At 38.7% G+C, this 18,249-nt stretch overlaps 1 protein-coding gene across 2 annotated transcripts in view; it reads left to right on the top strand.

Moving 5' to 3' along the window:
- B4GALT6 (beta-1,4-galactosyltransferase 6) overlaps positions 1 to 18,249 on the top strand; it is a 55,206-nt gene that overhangs the window by 21,443 nt on the left and 15,514 nt on the right. The window contains exons 2-5 of one of the 2 annotated variants that reach the window (XM_067546235.1): positions 1,510 to 1,626; positions 2,078 to 2,191; positions 16,307 to 16,431; positions 16,991 to 17,107. In XM_067546235.1, coding sequence (XP_067402336.1) covers positions 1,510 to 1,626; positions 2,078 to 2,191; positions 16,307 to 16,431; positions 16,991 to 17,107 — 473 coding nt within the window. The remainder of the gene's footprint in view (positions 1 to 1,509; positions 1,627 to 2,077; positions 2,192 to 16,306; positions 16,432 to 16,990; positions 17,108 to 18,249) is intronic. The other variant, XM_067546244.1, reaches the window with a different exon arrangement.

Genomic DNA, 18,249 nt, shown 5'->3' on the forward strand with positions numbered 1-18,249 from the left:
TTTCTTTATGGCTTCTCTTAAGAATCCATAATGACATGTTGTTTGGGCATCCAGAAGTACTAAGGGCTTGTCTAAATGGCACTCCATGCACTGAATTGCAGCGTTCACTGAACCGTGCTGTAACTTCTCCATGTTGACCCTGCTAGCTCAAACTAAAACATACCTAGTTCATGTTAACATAGTCATATTTGAAATGGGACTACATTAATGTGAACTAGGTACCTTTTAGTTTGTGCTAGCAGGGTCTACATGGGGCAGTTATAGCGCAACACTTTAGTGTGCGCTGCAACTCACAATGCCATAGTCTGCACTGCAGGGCTGTGTAGACAAGTCCTAAGGATTCCAAAAAGGACCTGAAAGCTACAGGATGATTTAATAATCTGAGGTGAGAGGCTCTTGAGCTGTATACAGAATAACACGGCTACCCCTCTGGAACTGATTTACGAAAGGAATTTGTCCATTCACTTGTAAATTACTGAAGTTGTATGGATCCCATTTAGGCTTCTGCCTATTTGGAAGGTACCAGAACATTTTATCTTTCAGATGTGTGTGCCCTATATTAATTAGATTGCGTTCATCTGTTCAGGACAAAGACAGCATTATATGAGTTCTGTCTAGGGCTTTGAGTACTGAGCTGAGAGACAGGATTCTTGGTTCTGTTACTGATGTGCTGTCACCTGGAGTGAATCAGTTAAACTCTCTGTACCTCAGTTTACCAACCTGTAATGTCTCTAATATCTACTTCACAAGGAAACTTTTAGTACAGCAGAACCCCATTTATCCGATCTAATAGGGCCAGATTAGACCATAAAAAATTCGGATTGTCCAGAGAATGTGAGGTTGCAGCGCCATCTAGTGGCTACAGGAGAGATCGCCCACTTTTGGTTCTGTATGTGCTGACTTCAGTTAATACATAGGACGGTCGGATAAACGGGTTCTATTGTATTTTGAGATTTTTCAGTGATTGGTGTTATATACTTGTAAAATGACACATCTGCTGTTTAATACTTCTGCCTGGTGGTGAATGAACAGAGGTAAATCTTAGCATTCCCATACAAACAGACAAGAAGTAGAAAATGGATGCTTTTGTGGGTTAAGAAGAATTGCTGTTCTTTATTTCTCTTCTAAAAATATAGGTAACTTATTACAGGTAAATTAATTTTTAATGCTTTATCTTAATAGGATTTTTTTGCAGGGTAGTTGGAAATGAAATTGTGCCAGTAAACAGTGTATTTGAAATCTTAACTTTATTTTTTCCATTTCAGTTAGGTCTAGGAATATGAAGTAATATATTTTTCTTCTTGCCTGTATCTTGATTTTTACTGTAAATATTTTTAGGTTTCACCTATGGCTTCTGTACTTTGTCTAGCAGGTTTTTGAGGGATAACCCTGGAACTCAGACATTATTCAGTATTGATTTGATTACATAAATTGGTAAATGCTAACATAAAATGAAATACTATTGAATTAAGTTTGATATGAATTGAAGTCACTTTTGTGTTTTAACAGCAAACACCTATCTCTTTATGGTGCAAGCCCGAGGTATAATGTTGAGAGAAAATGTGAAAACAATAGGACATATGATCAGATTGTACACTAATAAAAATGCTACACTGAATGGCACAGGTAAGAATATTTCTTTCTTAATTCTTTTTTAAAAAAAGTTGTGTATTTCTTCATAACAATGACATAGCTTCTTTACAAATGGGTGTATAAAAACCTAGATCTAAGCACCCTTCATTTTCTCTCCCTTTCTCCCTTCCCCCAACTTCAGGGGGTAATAGGGAAGGAAAGAGTGGTCACTCTTTACAAGGTGACTTGTGAAACTGAACTTATTTCTTCTAGAAGAAATAGGTTTATCAAGAGCTAGAGTAAGTAGATCAGAATTCATAAGGATCAGCTCTATAATGCTTCACTGTGTTTTTATCTTCACTGCCAGAATTTACAGCAGACATAAAGTTTACACAATGATGTCAGGATAAGATGTGAACAATCCTTGCTGATATTGTGATGTATTGAGGAAAAGCCATTGGAAAACTTTCAATTTTACAAAAATACATTGTTTTTTTTCTTTAAGATTATACTGAAGGCAACAATGCCAGTGACTACCTTGCTCAAACAACAATGTATCTTCCAGAAAACTTCACATATTCTCCTTACCAGGCTTGTCCAGAAAAGTTGCCTTACATGAGTAAGTTTATAACCTCGCCTGTATTTATATTCTTATCTATTACATCTGGTTCTGTTAAACCAGAATTCTTGAATAAACCACACTTGAACAAGTACGTATCAGAGTTTGGCCCAATAGTCTGACTAATACCTAATTTCTTGATATAAATTTTCTTTTGTGCAATGTATTCTGGCATTTGTACCACAATTAAGACAACATTCAACACCGACAGTTGGAGTGCCTCTCTTGTTATGTACAGCGTTCTTGAATTAGAGGTGCTGGGGAATTATTACCTAGAATTTTTGGAGGTGAAAATATTCTTGGTGGAAAATTGCATGAGACAAAAACAAGCTGCCTACATTTTTATCAGTTAATCAGAATTGCACCAACACTTGTGAAGCTGCATAAGATAGCAAAGTGAATGCTGCAGAAGGTAAGTAAATCCTAAATCCTGTTGTAACTGAGCAGGCAACGGTCTCATAAAATGTGAAAAAATAGGAAAATAATTCATATGAAAAACTGAAAACATTACGGTTTCAGATTGAAGTATTTAGAAATCAAAAAGTAACAAAAGTTGCTCATGGAGTCTTAATTCTTTTCTCATGCTTATAAACTTAAAATCTTCTTTTAGCATTAGTTTAAAGTCTTAGTTTTTGGTTAGTTTCTGTTGCATTTATTTAGATGGAATAAATGGGCCAAAGGTGTTAACATAACCCAGTCACTGTCCATCATTAAACAAAGTTAAACATGGTTTGGGCTTTGATATACAGAGACTTTAGCCTGCTTAGTACTATGGCAAACATATACTATTAAAAATCTTTTTAACCCTTTTATTAAAGATAAAGAAAAACAGTTAAAGCAGAATTCTAGAGTGAATTTTTAGACAGAAAACCCCACTTGTTTGACAGTCTCTTAGATGGTATGAAAATTGTAATAACTGTCCCTTTGGGGAAGAGAGAAGACATTAGTTGAGAAGGGCTATATCCCATGTCCTCCCAGGTGGTGCTTGGTATTCAGCTGGTGTGGTGGAAGTGGTAGTATTATCTGGGTCCCTCTCGCTGGCCCAGTCTGTTGAGGATATCTCAGGACTAGGATTAGGACAAAGAAGGTATGTGATCCCAGAAGATGGTGGGGGTGGCAGGCCTGGTGGTGATCGTCTCTCCAGTAGCTGCCGTCTGTTCTCAATTTTCCCCCAAAGTTTCTTTCTTTAAAGACCCACAAAAGAATGGTGGGTGGAATAGCCCGTACCCTTATTATTTTGTCTACCACAGATGCCTGATATCTGACACGCCCATTCTGGTCAATTAATTTCCAGTTCCATGTCTTCTGTTTTTTACCAAGCATAAATTCAACACCGTCTTTAAGTTATATCAACATGGCCTTTTTATTTGGACTAATTTAGTCTCTCTGTCAGGTTCTCTTGCACTTGCTGTTAACATCCATTGTTGAAAGCAGCTTGACTTACTTTTTTTAACATTTGTTGTTATAGGTTATTGTAACATTTTATGAACTTTCTTTTACTTTTTACAATTGAGTTTACAACTAGAGTAAATTTGTAAGCCCAATTATCACATTTTTCTGAAAACTTTGACACAGAGAAGGGTGGGTGCGTGACAAGGATATCAATGTACATTAGTTACATATTAATTTAGAAAATGTTTTAATGACTTCATATGAATCAATAGTATCAAAATGTTTAATATTCAGAAAATGGAATTCTAAAACATATTTCCAGATTATTTGGAATGGTTGAGAGAATTGTCAGACTGATGCAGAGACCTTTTAAAACTAGCATTTAGTTCCTGAGAAGAAAGAAGGAATTGAGTCTTATGTTCAGACACCATACGTACAGTTCATTACTCTGTTAGCAGCAAAGCTGGCTTCCCAGGTTAATTTCAGATAGATGAAGAAAGGCGGTTGACCTTTCTAGAAAGGTTATGTCAAATCCTATGGAATTCAGGGCAAAAACAGCTTTCCTTATTTACTATAGGAACGTTTTAATCACATGTATTTTTCTGGCTGTGCCTCATGTTGTTTGTTTTCACATTTGGAAGTAGTGTAAGACTGACACAGGAGATGAGCAGTGTAAATTGAAAAGCCAAAAGAACTTCATTTGCCAAAAGATACCCTCTGGATTTTCTAGCAAACAAATTATTTCCCTCCCTTTCAAGGGTGCTTATAGTCCTCATTAGTACAGTTCCAATCTTTGTAATCTGTATCTTTTTAGATTAGGGTTGTCAATTAATCGCAGGTAACTCAAGTGATTAACGCAAAACAAATTAACTCGGTTAAATTAATGGGATTAATCACAGTTTTAATTGCACTGTTAAATAATAATAGAATACTCATTTAAATTTATTATAAACATCTTTGGATGTTTTTCTGTATTTTAAAATCTATTGATTTCAATTACAACACAGAATACAAAGTGTACAGTGCTCACTTTATATTTTTATTACAAATATTTGCATTGTAAAAAAGATTAGCAAAAGAAACAGTATTTTTCAGTTCACCTCATACAAATACTGTAGTGCAGTCTCTTTATCATGAAAGTGCAACTTACGAATGTATGGCTTTTTGTTATATAACTGCACTTAAAAACAAAACAGTGTAAAACTTTAGTGCCTACAAGTCCACTCAGTCCTTCCTACTTCTTGTTCAGCCAATCGCTAAGACAAAGTTCATTCAGATATCTGTCATATAAATACCTTGCAATGCCAGCTACAAAAGTGTCATGTGAACACCTGTTCTCACTTTCAGGTGACATTGTAAATAAGAAGCGGGCAACATTATCTCCCATAAATGTAAATAAACTTGTCTTAGCGATTGGCTGAACAAGAAGTTATGTAACAAAAAAAATCTACAGTTGTAAGTTTCATTTTCATGATAAAGTGAGCACTGTACATTTTGTATTCTGTGCAGAAAACAAAAAAATATTTAAATAAATGATATTCTGTTATTGTTTAACAGTGTGATTAATTGAGATTAATTTTTTTTAATTTGTTTGAGAACTCTACCTTAGATCTCATATTATCTCTGGTGTATGTCAGGAAAGCAAAATCAGATGATTTCCTGCCATCCTGCTGCAGCATCAGTTACCTGTATATATTCTCAAAAAAAAAAATAGTGATTATTCAAACTGTACACAGGGAGTTTAGAGGATAATGGAATTCACCTTCCCATCTATGAGTTCGTCACAGGATCTGCATAGTTGTGAATCTGTAGCATCTCCCTGCAATTTGATAATAAATCTCCTCTACACATTGGTCTATTTGGGGTTTGTGAGAAACTTTTCTGCAGTGTGCTGTGGATGCAGAGGACTGTATAAGTGGCAGGTCAGCTTAAATGATAGGAGGCCTTACATAGGCCCTCCCTGTGCCAACTGCAGCAATTTTGTACAATGTTAATATTAGGAGAGGTGCCTAATCTAACTCAAGATGTCTTTTTATGTAATTTAATAGCAGGAAACATGAAGAATTTGGTACAATGTGATTAGCTTACCCAGGATTTTCAGTGATTCGCAGTACATAGTTTGTAGTAGATCAGATAGTTATTACATATCCATTCTGTTTTTGAGATTTCTCAAGGATGAAAGAATGATTGCACTTTTTTATGACTCTCTATTTCAGGAATTGTGATAATGCCCTTTTTCTACAAATTCAGCATAAGCCTAGCTTCACTAGAGAAGGAAGTTCCAATTCGGAGCACTCGATGATTGTCCTGTTCTGTCATTCCCTCTGAAACACCTACATTGGCCACTGTTGGAAGACAGGGTACTGAACTAGATGGACCATTGGTCTGACCCAGTATGGCCGTTCTTATGAAGTTAGATTTGCACGGCACCTTGGGCAATTGTTCAAGGCTTGGTGGCTCTGTATAAGGTCATGGCCTTGATCATGCTTGGAGAGAAGGAGCAGACCCAGGAAATGTTAAGATGCTGTGGATTTGAACATCAAAAAGAGGAAAGGCAGATGACTTGGCTTGGGGTGACTAGCTTTCCCTGTCCTCCTCTGCTGCCAGGATAGTTTGATGTTAGATATATTAAAGACTTCCTCAAGTGGAGGCCATTTGGACCAAAAAAAAGTGTTTTGTCTCTGTCCTTGTTGGCACATGCCATTGACAAGTAGTTTAGTTTACTGACACCTTGTAGTGGGAGTGTATATATTCTTTTCTGCTGCAGGGGGTGAGTTCTTGTGATATTTGAGTTGCTGTAGCTTGCAAAAGGTAGCTAAGCAAAAATAGTTACTTATACTATTTATGCCCTAGGCTAGCAAAAAGTCATAAAACTTGAGTGGCATAAACTAGGTCTTAATTTAATTCTGATAGTAAAGATTTTGTAAATACATTTAATATATCCATTGATTGATTGAAGGGCTACATAGCAATAATAAATCTCATATAATTTCATTTTCACGCGAATTCTTGGTCAGCCTAGTGCTGTCTGCACCGCGGATTAGGTTGGTTTAACTGCATCATTCAGGGGTATGGATTTTTCACAGCCCTGAACGACATAGTTATACCTAGTGTAGACCAGGCCTTAGTCTGTAAGAACAGAAATTCCAGGCTAACTTTAGAAATCTCTCAGTTCGTCTTCCAAGCTAAATCCTTACTTTTTAAACCCCCCCCCCTACTAAACATTCAGTTTCAGCAGCTGTGCAATAACATAATTATTCATTAGTATATTAAATTGTCTCAAATCCATAGCACATTAAATGATATCTGACAGCCTATGAGATTTCTAGGTAGTCAACTAATTTTTAAAAAATAGATTGGATATAAAAGAACTAATAATATAAGTAGACAGGACATGTTTGGCACATCTGTAGGCAAAAGTACAGAAACTGCTTCTGACTGAAAAATGAGATGATGAGTTGAAAAATATGGTGTATGTTTTATTTTAGAAAGAACACATTCTCATTGATTTAATAATTTAATTTTTCCGTACTGCACCAATATTACAAATGCATCTTAATAGAAATTACAACTTGGGGAATTTAGCTAAATCTCAAGTGTGTTTTGGGACTGAACTGATAAATTAATGCTAAAGCTGAGCAGTCTGGTAAAACAATAATAAACTTTGTAAACGTAGTACTTTCAGTCTTTCCAACAATAGAAGCCTGCACTGAAGTCACTCTGATTCTTGTTGAATTGCATGTTTAGAGAAGAGCTGTTGATTGGTTGATAGTAGGGTTTAAACTAGGGAAAATATTAGCATTTTTGCTTAAATTAATTAAAATATCCATTAGCAAAATACATTGAGAAATACGTAAATTATTAGCCAAATACTTCTAAAATATATTAAATGAATTTGCTGCATTCTGCCATCTTCTGCAAAGTCTAAGCTTTTTCTCTTTTTCTGTTGTGTAGATATAGTCTTCAAATTGTAAACCAGTCTGTTGCTGCCTTGTTAACCCACTCCTGCAGAAAACAGTCTCCAATCAAACAGAATTAGGAAAAGTGGGAACCTGACCCCCACCTCAGTTCTTATATCAATAAGGTGTGCATTGGAAAACCTTATGGAGACAGACTATTTAAATGCTAATATTAAGCAAAAGCAATTCCTTTTTTCTCTTTCTGTCTTTTTAACAAAACGAGTAAGTTACGAAAATTACATTTATGCAGAGTTAAAATATTTAATCGCAAAATATAAAGTTCCAGCAGTGAAAACTTTGCCATGTTGAAATTGTTGTAACCAGAAGAACAGGAATTGTGACTACCAGCTCTGTGCTTTAACTTTAGATCTGGCTTTTCCTGACTTTTGGTCATATTCTGCAACCTTTCTTTACATTGACTAGTACCTCAGTCTGCTTGTGGTCTCATAGAGTAGTCTTAAAGATTTCAATGAAACTAATTGCAAAAATAAGTTAGTATTCAACATAAGGTGGAAGAATCTGCCTCTTTGGATTTTCAGCTATTCCATTTTAATATATATTTTGCTTTTGTGTTGCATTTAATAATCAAAATGTCTAAATCAGACATTTTTCTGCCAGTCTTTCTATCTTTTCACTTCACTAAATCATTCTTGAAGCAGACAGTGAAGACTTCTTTGCCTGAAATCAGGTGCACTTTGATTTGCCTTCTAGTTTCAGGTTAGCAAGGTCAATTGCCTTTCTTTATCTGTCTGATGTTAACTTGGGGATCCTTATCCTGGAAGAGATACTGTCGGGTCATATTTTGCCCCGACCGTCTGCTCTTATAATACATGTAGGGATTTTGCAGTCATCAACTGGTGAGCCTTGACTGACTTCTAGAACCACTGATTGAGAACTGCTGTATTAGAGCATAATCTGAAACAGGGTATCTCTTTCTGCAGACCAGTGTTTTCCAGAATTCAGAGACATCTGGGCTGCTCTTCTCTACACTGCAGCTCGCAGTTCTTGTGCCATGTGTGTTGGCCACATCCATCAGCTCCTATTTGCCAGTAGATTCTCTGTCTCCTTGGCATTGGTCAGTTAGTGATTTAGCTGCTTCTACTTTCTTTTGCTTCCCTGTTTTGCTTTTCATTCCTGTAGCAGGCAAGGTCTTCTACCTAACACTTTCTCCTTCTCCCTGAGTTGAATTTCAGCAGCTTGGTGGTTCACCTGCAGTAGCAGTTCCATCTTGCCAGCTCTTCTGCCTCCCTCCCAGGCGTGGCAGAGCAGCCAAGGAAGCACCAGATCAAGTCCAAAAGCGCTCTCTTTGTGATGCAGCCTTCACAGACTCAGCAGACAATGAGGTATGCCCTGCCTGCACTCAGTCAACTACCCTTAACTGCATTAGGGCACAGGGCTCTGAGTCGGACAGGCTTGTGGGTCCATTGCCTGTCCGGGTAGATGCAACTCCAATGTGGGAAAACCAGACCTGGAGCCACAGAACAAACTAGGGAGAGGTTTGAAGGATGAGGAGGACCTCATCCAGCTGCCCAGAGACTAAGGCCCAGGATACTCCTGAAGAGAACTGTGAAGAGAACAGCCTTGTAGGGCTACAAGTCTTTACACTCCCACACACCAAGTATTAAAATGGCTCTTTCCCTGGAAAAAGAAGCAGATCTCATAATAGACCTTCCCACTCTCAGTTTGAGCCAGAGGTTTTGGACAGCAAACCTCCCTTCCATTCTCTAGGAGTTGGGATCCGGCAGGGGAGAAATGAGATAGAAAGCTCATTAGAGCAACAACAGGGCTCCTTGACCTGTGAGGCAGGCTACAAGAAAAGAGAGACCAAAAAAGGGAAGACCAACAGGAGGCATGTGCCTTCTTACTCTTCCTCCTTCTTGTCCTCCCCCTCCTCTACAGAGGAAGGAGAACCATGGGGCTCAGAATCTGAGCAGGAGACATGCAACAAAGATGATTCTTCTAGTAGTGTCCCTGTGGGTGCTCCACAACAAGTGTTGGTGTGTCCTTATGTCCTTGATCTGAGATTTTGTCAGCAGTGCCCGTCCGGATTGCGCATGTGCTGTTCCTGTCTTGCGGTGCCGCTGGCACCCTTTTCAGTGCATGCGCAACCTGACCCCTCGGTTCTTTCTCAACCATCCGAGATCCAAGATGGAGCCCTCAGCAGCTCTTCGCAGCCTGCTTCATAAATCGTTAATAGTTTATATTTCCTCATTAGTTAGTTTCCCTGTAGTTTAGAGTAGTTTACCTGTAGTTCAGGGTAGTTTACCTCAATCCTTCCCTTACCAAATAAAAAAAAATTCCCTCAGACGTACTCTGTAGTTAATGGCTAATAGAAATATCATGCTGGGATCTCCTGGCTTTAAACAGTGTGCCTCATGCTATGCCAGCTTTGGATGGGCACTCGGAGTGCATCAGATGCCTAGGCGAAAGGCATATCACCCAAAAATGCATCCACTGCATGAACCTAAAATCTAGAGCCAGGCATGACAGGGATCTCTGCCTGAAGCTAATACTTATGGAGAGGTCTTTGAGACCTGCCTCAGACTCTGGACAGGGTAATAGCTCTTCGGATAAGTCTCAAAAAAGGCACTCTATCCCACCTGCAATAGAGCAGAGTAAGAGAAGAAGCTCACCGGGAATGGACAGAAGAGTTGGTACCAAAGAGGCTGTAAGTTCCTCTGGTACACTGACTTCCACAACAAGGAAGGCTCTCCCTGCTCCACTAAAGAGCTGAGAGATAAAACAAAACAACTCCAATTCAATACAGCACTGTTGAAAATAACAGTCCACAAAATGGCAGTAACCGTGTCAACATTGGCACCGACACAGACCTTGGTGCTGACAAACGGCACGGCACCGACACATACTGAGTCCACGACATTGGCACCAATTGTACCCGCAGTGTCTTCGGCACCGACAACATCTGAGGCACCAATGGACACTGACAGCATTAATGGTGCCGAGACAAACATCTGCACTGAGAATTGTCACGGAGCAGACTGCGGCACCGACACTAATGATGGAGCCGATGATGCTGGCCCCACAAAAGCATATCGAAAGCGCAGGCACCATGAGAAGGAGAGAGAATTCTTAGCATCCTCCCCACTACCACCATTGTATGGGACTCGACACTTCCCCAGTGCAGTTCAGTCAGGAGGATCCCATTTCCACCATCTTCTCCAGCGATGAGGAGTATGAAGCTAGGAGACAGAATTTCTCACTTCACAGAGCAGTGGTATGCATCCACAGTGGACAAGTGGGTGAGAGATGTAGTGAGCTGAAATACTCCATTTAGCTAAGGGCTCCATCTCATCCTTTCTTCATCCAGGTCCCTGCAAAACATGAGTTGATCCAGAATGAGATTTCTCATCTGGAAGTAAGAATATTAGAAAGTGTGCCCTCAGAAAGGAGATTCTTAGAATTTTAATCCATCTTCTGCGTAGTCCAAAAGAGCACCAGGGTGGGGGCTGAGAGCCATCCTCTACCTCGAGAGGCTCAATATATGGATGAGAAAGACGAAGTACTGAATGAAGACCTTGGCCTCAACACTGTCTTTTTTATCTCAAGGAGACTCCCTGATGTCAGTGTATCTGGTGGATGCCTATCTTCATATCCCCATTAGGTCATGTCACTATAGACTCCTGAGATTCACTTATGAAGGAAGCATTACCAGAACCAGATGTTGCCCTTCGGACTGTCTTCAGTATCTTTACAGAGGTGCCGGTAGTGATCATAGCCAGGCTTAGGGCACATGATATCCACCTATACCCCTTCCTTGACCACATCCTTTCCCAAGCCAAGGTGCACAAAGCCACAGCTCTGAGTCTGGACCCATGAAAAACCCATGGCTTCATCATCAAAATCAAAGATTGCTCCCTGATTCCTTCAACCAGCATCTCTCACCTGGGAGTGGAGACAGAAATCCTGATAGCAAAAATCTATCTGACACTCCAAAAGTTCCAGAAGATCCAGGATCTTAACAGTTTATTCTAAAACTGTGAGTGTCCTACTATAGCACAGTGTCTTCAGCTTCTGGGCCTCCTGGTATTGTGTATAGGAATTACTTTATGGGCAAGATCACACATAAGGTGCCTCCTCCTGAGAATTTGGAGCCACTCCCTGGAACACAAGAAAGATCAAGTGCAAGTCTCAATCCAGATACTCAGTTCCATAGAGTGGTAGACTGTCCATGGGAATGTCTACAAAGGCCTGCCTATGTACCTTTTGAGATCCTTTTGTCTTTACTACCAATGCATTACTGGAGGGCTGGAGTGCTCATCTGGTTTTCAGACCAACCAGGGAACCTTGATCCTGGAGAGAAAGACAGACACAGCATGCACCTTCTAGAATTCAGAGCAGTCCAGCTAGATCTGTGAAAGTTTGGATCTCGCTGGAGGGAAATCACATCCTCGTTCAGTCAGACCACACAACTACAGTCACATACATAAACAACAAAGGAGGGGCAAGAAGCCCAATGGTACACACAGAAGTGACGGAAATAATTAAATGGGTAGAGCAGTCTCTCCTGTCCCTCGCAGTGAGCTACGTAAAAGCTACATTATCCAGAAGGCAGATTGGCTCAACATGCGCAAGTTCAACAATCTGGAGTGGTGACTGTATCAGGAGCTCTTTAGACTGATCTCGAGGATGGTCAGACTTCCTTCAGCTGCTTTGTTCGTGAGCTGCAGGAACAGAAAAAGGCTGAGGTACTTCACGAGGGAGATGGGTCCTGAGTCCATGGGAATTGATACTCTTTTGCACAGATAGCCACAGGGTCTACTTCATGCATTATCACCTTTTCCCCTTCTAGGGAAAGTGATTCAGAAAATAAAAAGGAATCAGGTGAAAGTCATATTGATAACTCCTTTCCAACCTAAGACCTGACAGTGGAACCTTCCCTACAGTTATCTTAGAGCCTATGTCCTGTCCCAAGACCCAGTCCATCTAGATCCAGGCTGTCTTCAGCTGACAGCCTGGTTATTGAAAGGAAGCCTTAGCAATTCTGGATGCATTTTCCAAAGTTATCAAGACCTTGCTAGCATCCAGGAGAGCCTTGATTCTAAAGGCATACTGTTCTATCTGGTCCAGGTTCAGTGACTGGTGCCAACACAACAGTGTGGATCCCAGGAATCGGGGGATTCTAACCATTTTGTTCTTTCTCCAGGAAGGCATAGATAAGGGTCTTCAGTTTACAACACCACAGCATGTCAAGTTTGAGTTTTTGTTCTTAGCTGTGTCCTTTTCATGGGGTCTGTGGGATCTTTGGCAGAGAACCCCCAGATTCCTCAGAGTTGTCAGTCTGGTCAAATCAACAGTCAGGTCAGTTTTCCCAAAATGAGATCTACCATTGGTTTTGAAGACTAACAGATCAACCCTCTGAGCACTTTACTTGAATAACGGCCTTCTTCCTGTCCATAAAATCCTGGATTTTTTTTGGTCAGTATCACATTTGATAGACTGATATCAGAATGGGAAGCATTATCCATGCAAGAACCTTATTCTGTGTTTCCTGACAAGGTGGTACTCCAAAGTCTTTTCTTCCTGGGAAAAGTCATCATTCTGTCTGAAGCGGCAACATCTGACAGAGGAGTGGCACACCGAAGCACTTTTCTGACATTTAAAAATCTACGTCAGTTGCATTGAATCCATAAATAGGTCCGATGACCTTTTCATATCCTTCCAATCTAAATATCAAGGATTCACAGTTTTCATATAATCGATCACTAGATGGATTAAAATCTGTATTTTTGAGGTTTACAAGGCGGTCTACCCTGGGGGGAGAGGGGGTGTAAAGGCACACTCTTCCAGATCTCTGTAGCTGCCTCATGGGTGGAACAAGTAAGAGCTTACACATCAGAGATCTGCAGAGCAACCATGTGGCTGTGAGCCAAGACCTTCATTAAATGCTATAAAGGGAACTTTTTGTCATCAGCAGTCATTTTGGCCCCAAAATGATGTCTTCTGAGCAACTCTTACAAAAAAGTGAGGTTTCCTTTTGTCTTGTCCTTTTTGGTTTTAATACTGTATTTCTTACCTTGCCCACCTGCCTTCTTTTCACTGCTTGCTACTACTTATATACTTCAGAATTGTGGGGGATGCTGAGCTGCAGAAAGCAAGATTTGTTACTGACAATTTCCTTTCTATTATCAGCATCTCCCACAATTCTACCCACCCTGGATTGGTATTATGCCAAAGGGTCAAATATTTTCTTTTTGTTGGATCATTATGATTCAGCTGTATACCAATTATACATAGTTGTTGTGTTCCCATTGAAGTTATTAATCTTTCTATGAATTCTACAGATCTCTGGAATGATTGATTTGGCAGCAAGTAGAAGCAGGAGGTTGTGGCCAGTGCACACATTGGTGCAACTTTGGACTGTTTCCATGAGCTGCAGTGTGCAGAAGAGCAGCCCAGATGTCTCAGAATTGTGGGAAATGCTGCTAGCTGAAAGGAGACTATCAGTAAGAAATCTTTCATTCAGCGTCCAAGATATGAGAAGTGCAAAAAATAAATTGTCAGCAAAAATCTAAGCAATGCTTGGATAGTAAATAGAACACAAATTAGTCACTTTAATAGAAGCACAGCAGTATCAACGGAACCTAAGAGTATTGAGGAAAACTCAACATGCAAGTATTCTAGCCAATCCCTGTATGTTCGCTCTCTCTCTGAAGGAGTGGGAACTGAACATTAAGTTTCTGCAATCAGTCTTACTACAGTGAAGCACTCCAAAAATTGACTTGTTTGTGTCCATTAGAAGAAATTGGATCTCTTTTGCTTCAGACATTGGAAGAAATAAGTTTGGAGAAAAGATGTTTTCTCCTTCTGTGGATTAAGACACCTGATTGTATACCCTGCTTTTCCACTACCACTTCACACATACAGGGTCCAGAAAGTGGTGAAAGATAGAATGAAGGTAATCCTTATACTTCCCTAGAGACCCTGTAAGCCCTGGTTCTCCCTCCTAAATATGTCTCTGTATCCTTCCTGGTAGTTACTCATGACAGAAGAGCTGCTGATGCAGCATTCAATGAAATGGCAATATGCAGACAAATTCCAGTTGATCGCATGGTACTTGAGAGGAATAATATGGTTTTTGGTTAGTTGGACCAGTTGGTAGGTGTGGAATTCTCCTTGGACTGAAGGAGATCACCTGGAGCTTATTACCACATCTGGAAAATGTTTTGGGGAAGCACAATATAACCTGAATAAGTAAATCAGCCTCCACCAAAACCTGTCTTAAATTTTTTTTTGCCTAAAGTAGAGTATTGAGTCTCAGCCTTCTGTGTTCTTAACTGCACTGAAGGTTCATAAGAGTTTCATGTGGTAAAGACCATCTGTTATTTCCCCCTTGCATCTTCAGATTTCTTAAAGTAATTGTCCTGCTAACTTCCACTTCTAGCTGAAACTGAACCAGGATATGGAGCAGTTGTTTGCTGCTTTATCACTATGGTTCCTCTTTATCAATGTTGCTGTCTTGCAATTATTTCAGCCAGAAGGATTAGTGAATTAAATGCAGTGTCAGTCAAAAAGCCATTTCTGCAGTTTCCCCCCAGATTTCCTACTTCAAGTATAGTTTTTTTATTCAAGACATTTTGTTTCACCTTGTCCTGAACACACTCATCCTCGAGTAATCAGCTGGCACAGTTTGGATGTCTGCATGGCCGTCAAGTTCTACCTTGACAGGACAGTGTCATTTGAAAAATCTGATGATCTGTTTATCTTCTATGCAGACAAGAACGGCCCAGAAAAATCTAATATAATCCAGAGATGATTACATGTCAGAAACATAAGAGTTAGAAAGACACAATCTTCGAGTCGTTGAGCATATTCAACACCTGTCTCCAGATGTTGAGCACAGAGAGATCTGCAGAGTGGATATCTCTCAACACCGTCACCAGACACTCCAAAATAGATTCAGCAGTTTCATCAGATTGTTTTACCTTTTGTTTCTGAGTCTTAGTCTGCTACTGTCCCTTAATTTGTCTTACTTTATTCTGCTTTTTCTCTTTTGCTGAATGTGTTGCTTACTACTTTTCGTCAGTTATGATGATCCAGACTATAGGATTAAAAATGTATGGAGAGATTAGACAATTTTGGTTTACTGTAAATGTCTTCTTGTAACAAGAAGAGTCTTTATATGCCCCTGCGCCCCCCCTCCCCCCCCATAGCACATACTTTTATATGGTTTTTAATTATTGAGGTTTAAAGCTTTGGAAGTTTAGTGAATAGAGATGTTATGTTCTTCTCCATTTTTATGTAAGAGGAGCTGTGAAGGTACCTGGAATTTGAGTATCAGATTAGTGCCTCTGTCTCTGGTAGTATGGGCACAGTTAACTAACTACTGTGACTTCTAGAGTGGGCGATTCTTTATTATAAGAAGACACTCTTATAATAAGTTTATGTTATCTACTAAATGTCTTGCTGCAAGATTTGGATAAAATGTATCAATATTGATGAGTTTTAGCTTGTATTTTAACTATTGTAGAATATTCTATAAAAACAAAATTACAGGATTCTTTTACAGGCTTTTGCAGAGGAATGTTATTTATTTCTTTGGGAAAAAACTAAAATCCATTTCTATGCACACTAAATATTCTGGAAGAAATGCATCAGAACTAGGACTCTTTTACCACTAGGTAATGGAAATAACCATTTCTTGGATTACTTATCTAATCTATGGTGGAGTAAATAAAAAACACGGTTAGACCTATACATCTTAATTAAAATGAATAAATATTTTTCATATTTCTCAATACATTAGGAGGCCTTATCAGTGTCAACATGAGTGAAATTAGTTTTGATGAGATTCAGGATGTATTTTCCAAGGATTTAGACATTGAACCAGGGGGTCATTGGAAACCAAAAGATTGTAAACCACGATGGAAGGTGAGACAAATTTCCTTACTGATCTGCTTTCTGCTAATTATTTTCCTGCTTATAACAATATTTGAAAACAACAAGCATCCATTCTCTTAGAAATTTAGATCTTTATGCTCGTGATTTGATTCAAGAAGGGTAGATTAAATATTGTCATGAAACTTCGCAGAGTTCCAGTAGTTGAAAACATGTTTGCAGAGAAGTTAAGGAAAGTGTTGGTATTAGTGTAGGCATTTTAATATAAACGTGAATTCATTATTTCAGTGTTCTAATCTGTGTGTATTCTCATGATAGGAACATTTGCTCATAAGAACGATGAATGTAGTCTTTAAGGTATTGCGTTATTCAGTGGTCAGTCTTCTAAGTATGTTCAATCCTTTGGTTCGTTAAATTGCTTAAGATAAACTTCTGTGATTGCACTTCAACATTACCCCTTAAAGTCAAATGCATCATAATTTTGTATGTAAAAAGTACTGCCTTACTTAGCTGCTTTCCAGGGGAGCATTAGGATTTTAAAATAATCATATTATCTTAATGTTTACGTTATAAGTTGACTTGTTTTTTGCAGGTGGCAATCCTCATTCCCTTTCGCAATCGTCATGAACATCTTCCAATTTTTTTCCGGCACCTGATACCTATGTTACAGAAGCAACGGTTGGAATTTGCTTTTTATGTTGTTGAACAGGTGAGTCTTGAATTAGAATAGTATTTCGAAATTAACCCCTTGAAACTTCCTCGCTGATTGGAGTCTGACATTGCTATTGAATATTCTGGTGAATCAGGAAATCTCAACTTCTGAACCTAAACATTTAGTCGGTTACCAGTTAATCTAATCCATTAAGTAAAAAAAAAACCCTCAACTCCTTTCTGAGATTTATTGGTGGTCAGTGATATTTGTTAAAATATATGGTGATATTTTTATAGCTTATTGAATCTATTGTATACAAAGTTAGGGCTTCTAGTGAGAAACCATTAATTGCAACTATAAAAATTGATATTTGCAAAGGGAATATTAGCAGGGGCTAATAAAGGACTATACAGCTTAACACTTCTAGACTGTATATTAGTATCTACAGAATCAGAAGTTACCAAAATTAGTTATCATTTGAAGGCTGTTCATTTGGCTGTCATGAAATGAGTTGGTGGGCTCAGTCTAGTTCTTATTGAACAGGTGGTCACATTACAAATGGTACTAACTAGTACCCTGATAGGTAGTTTCATCAGAAATGCATAGAACTAAATTGATGTGGAGAATGACCCCCTGAAGACGATACTCCTTCAAAACAGGGTTATGGCATATTAATGGAGTAGTTTGTGAGGAATTTGCTTTGCTGTTGGCAGTATTATATGCATAGCTGCTCTATACATTAATTACAGGATTTAGGTTTCCAGGGCAGTGTATTCTGGCATCTTTCACATACTTACATTCAGTCTTTAATGGAAAAAGAATAAGGAGAATGAGGGTATGGTGCTTTTAAGATCTAATTACGTGATAATTTTATGATATGAAAAAATCTTGTAAATTAATTTTATTCAGTCTTCAGGTAGCTTCTCTTAAAATTCCATTTTTGGTTTAATAAGAGATTAAATTATGTTAATTTTATTAAAAACCTTTTTTAATTTTCATCAAACAAGATTTTGTCTGGCTATGAACATGCGTCCTGTCACAAGTTTAACTTACTGTTAACGTAGCAAAATATTAGCTTTCATATTAGTTGAAATTCATAAATACTGTATGCTTTGTTTTACCAAAATACATTTTTAAGTGATGATACATTGTTTGAAACTTTGATATTGCATAGTGATTTGGTAGTGAATTTCTATTTC

This window comes from Emydura macquarii, unplaced genomic scaffold, assembly GCF_026122565.2.
Source record: "Emydura macquarii macquarii isolate MOO-44397 ecotype Brisbane River unplaced genomic scaffold, CSIRO-AGI_Emac_v2 contig_212, whole genome shotgun sequence".
Lineage (NCBI taxonomy): Eukaryota > Metazoa > Chordata > Testudines > Chelidae > Emydura > Emydura macquarii.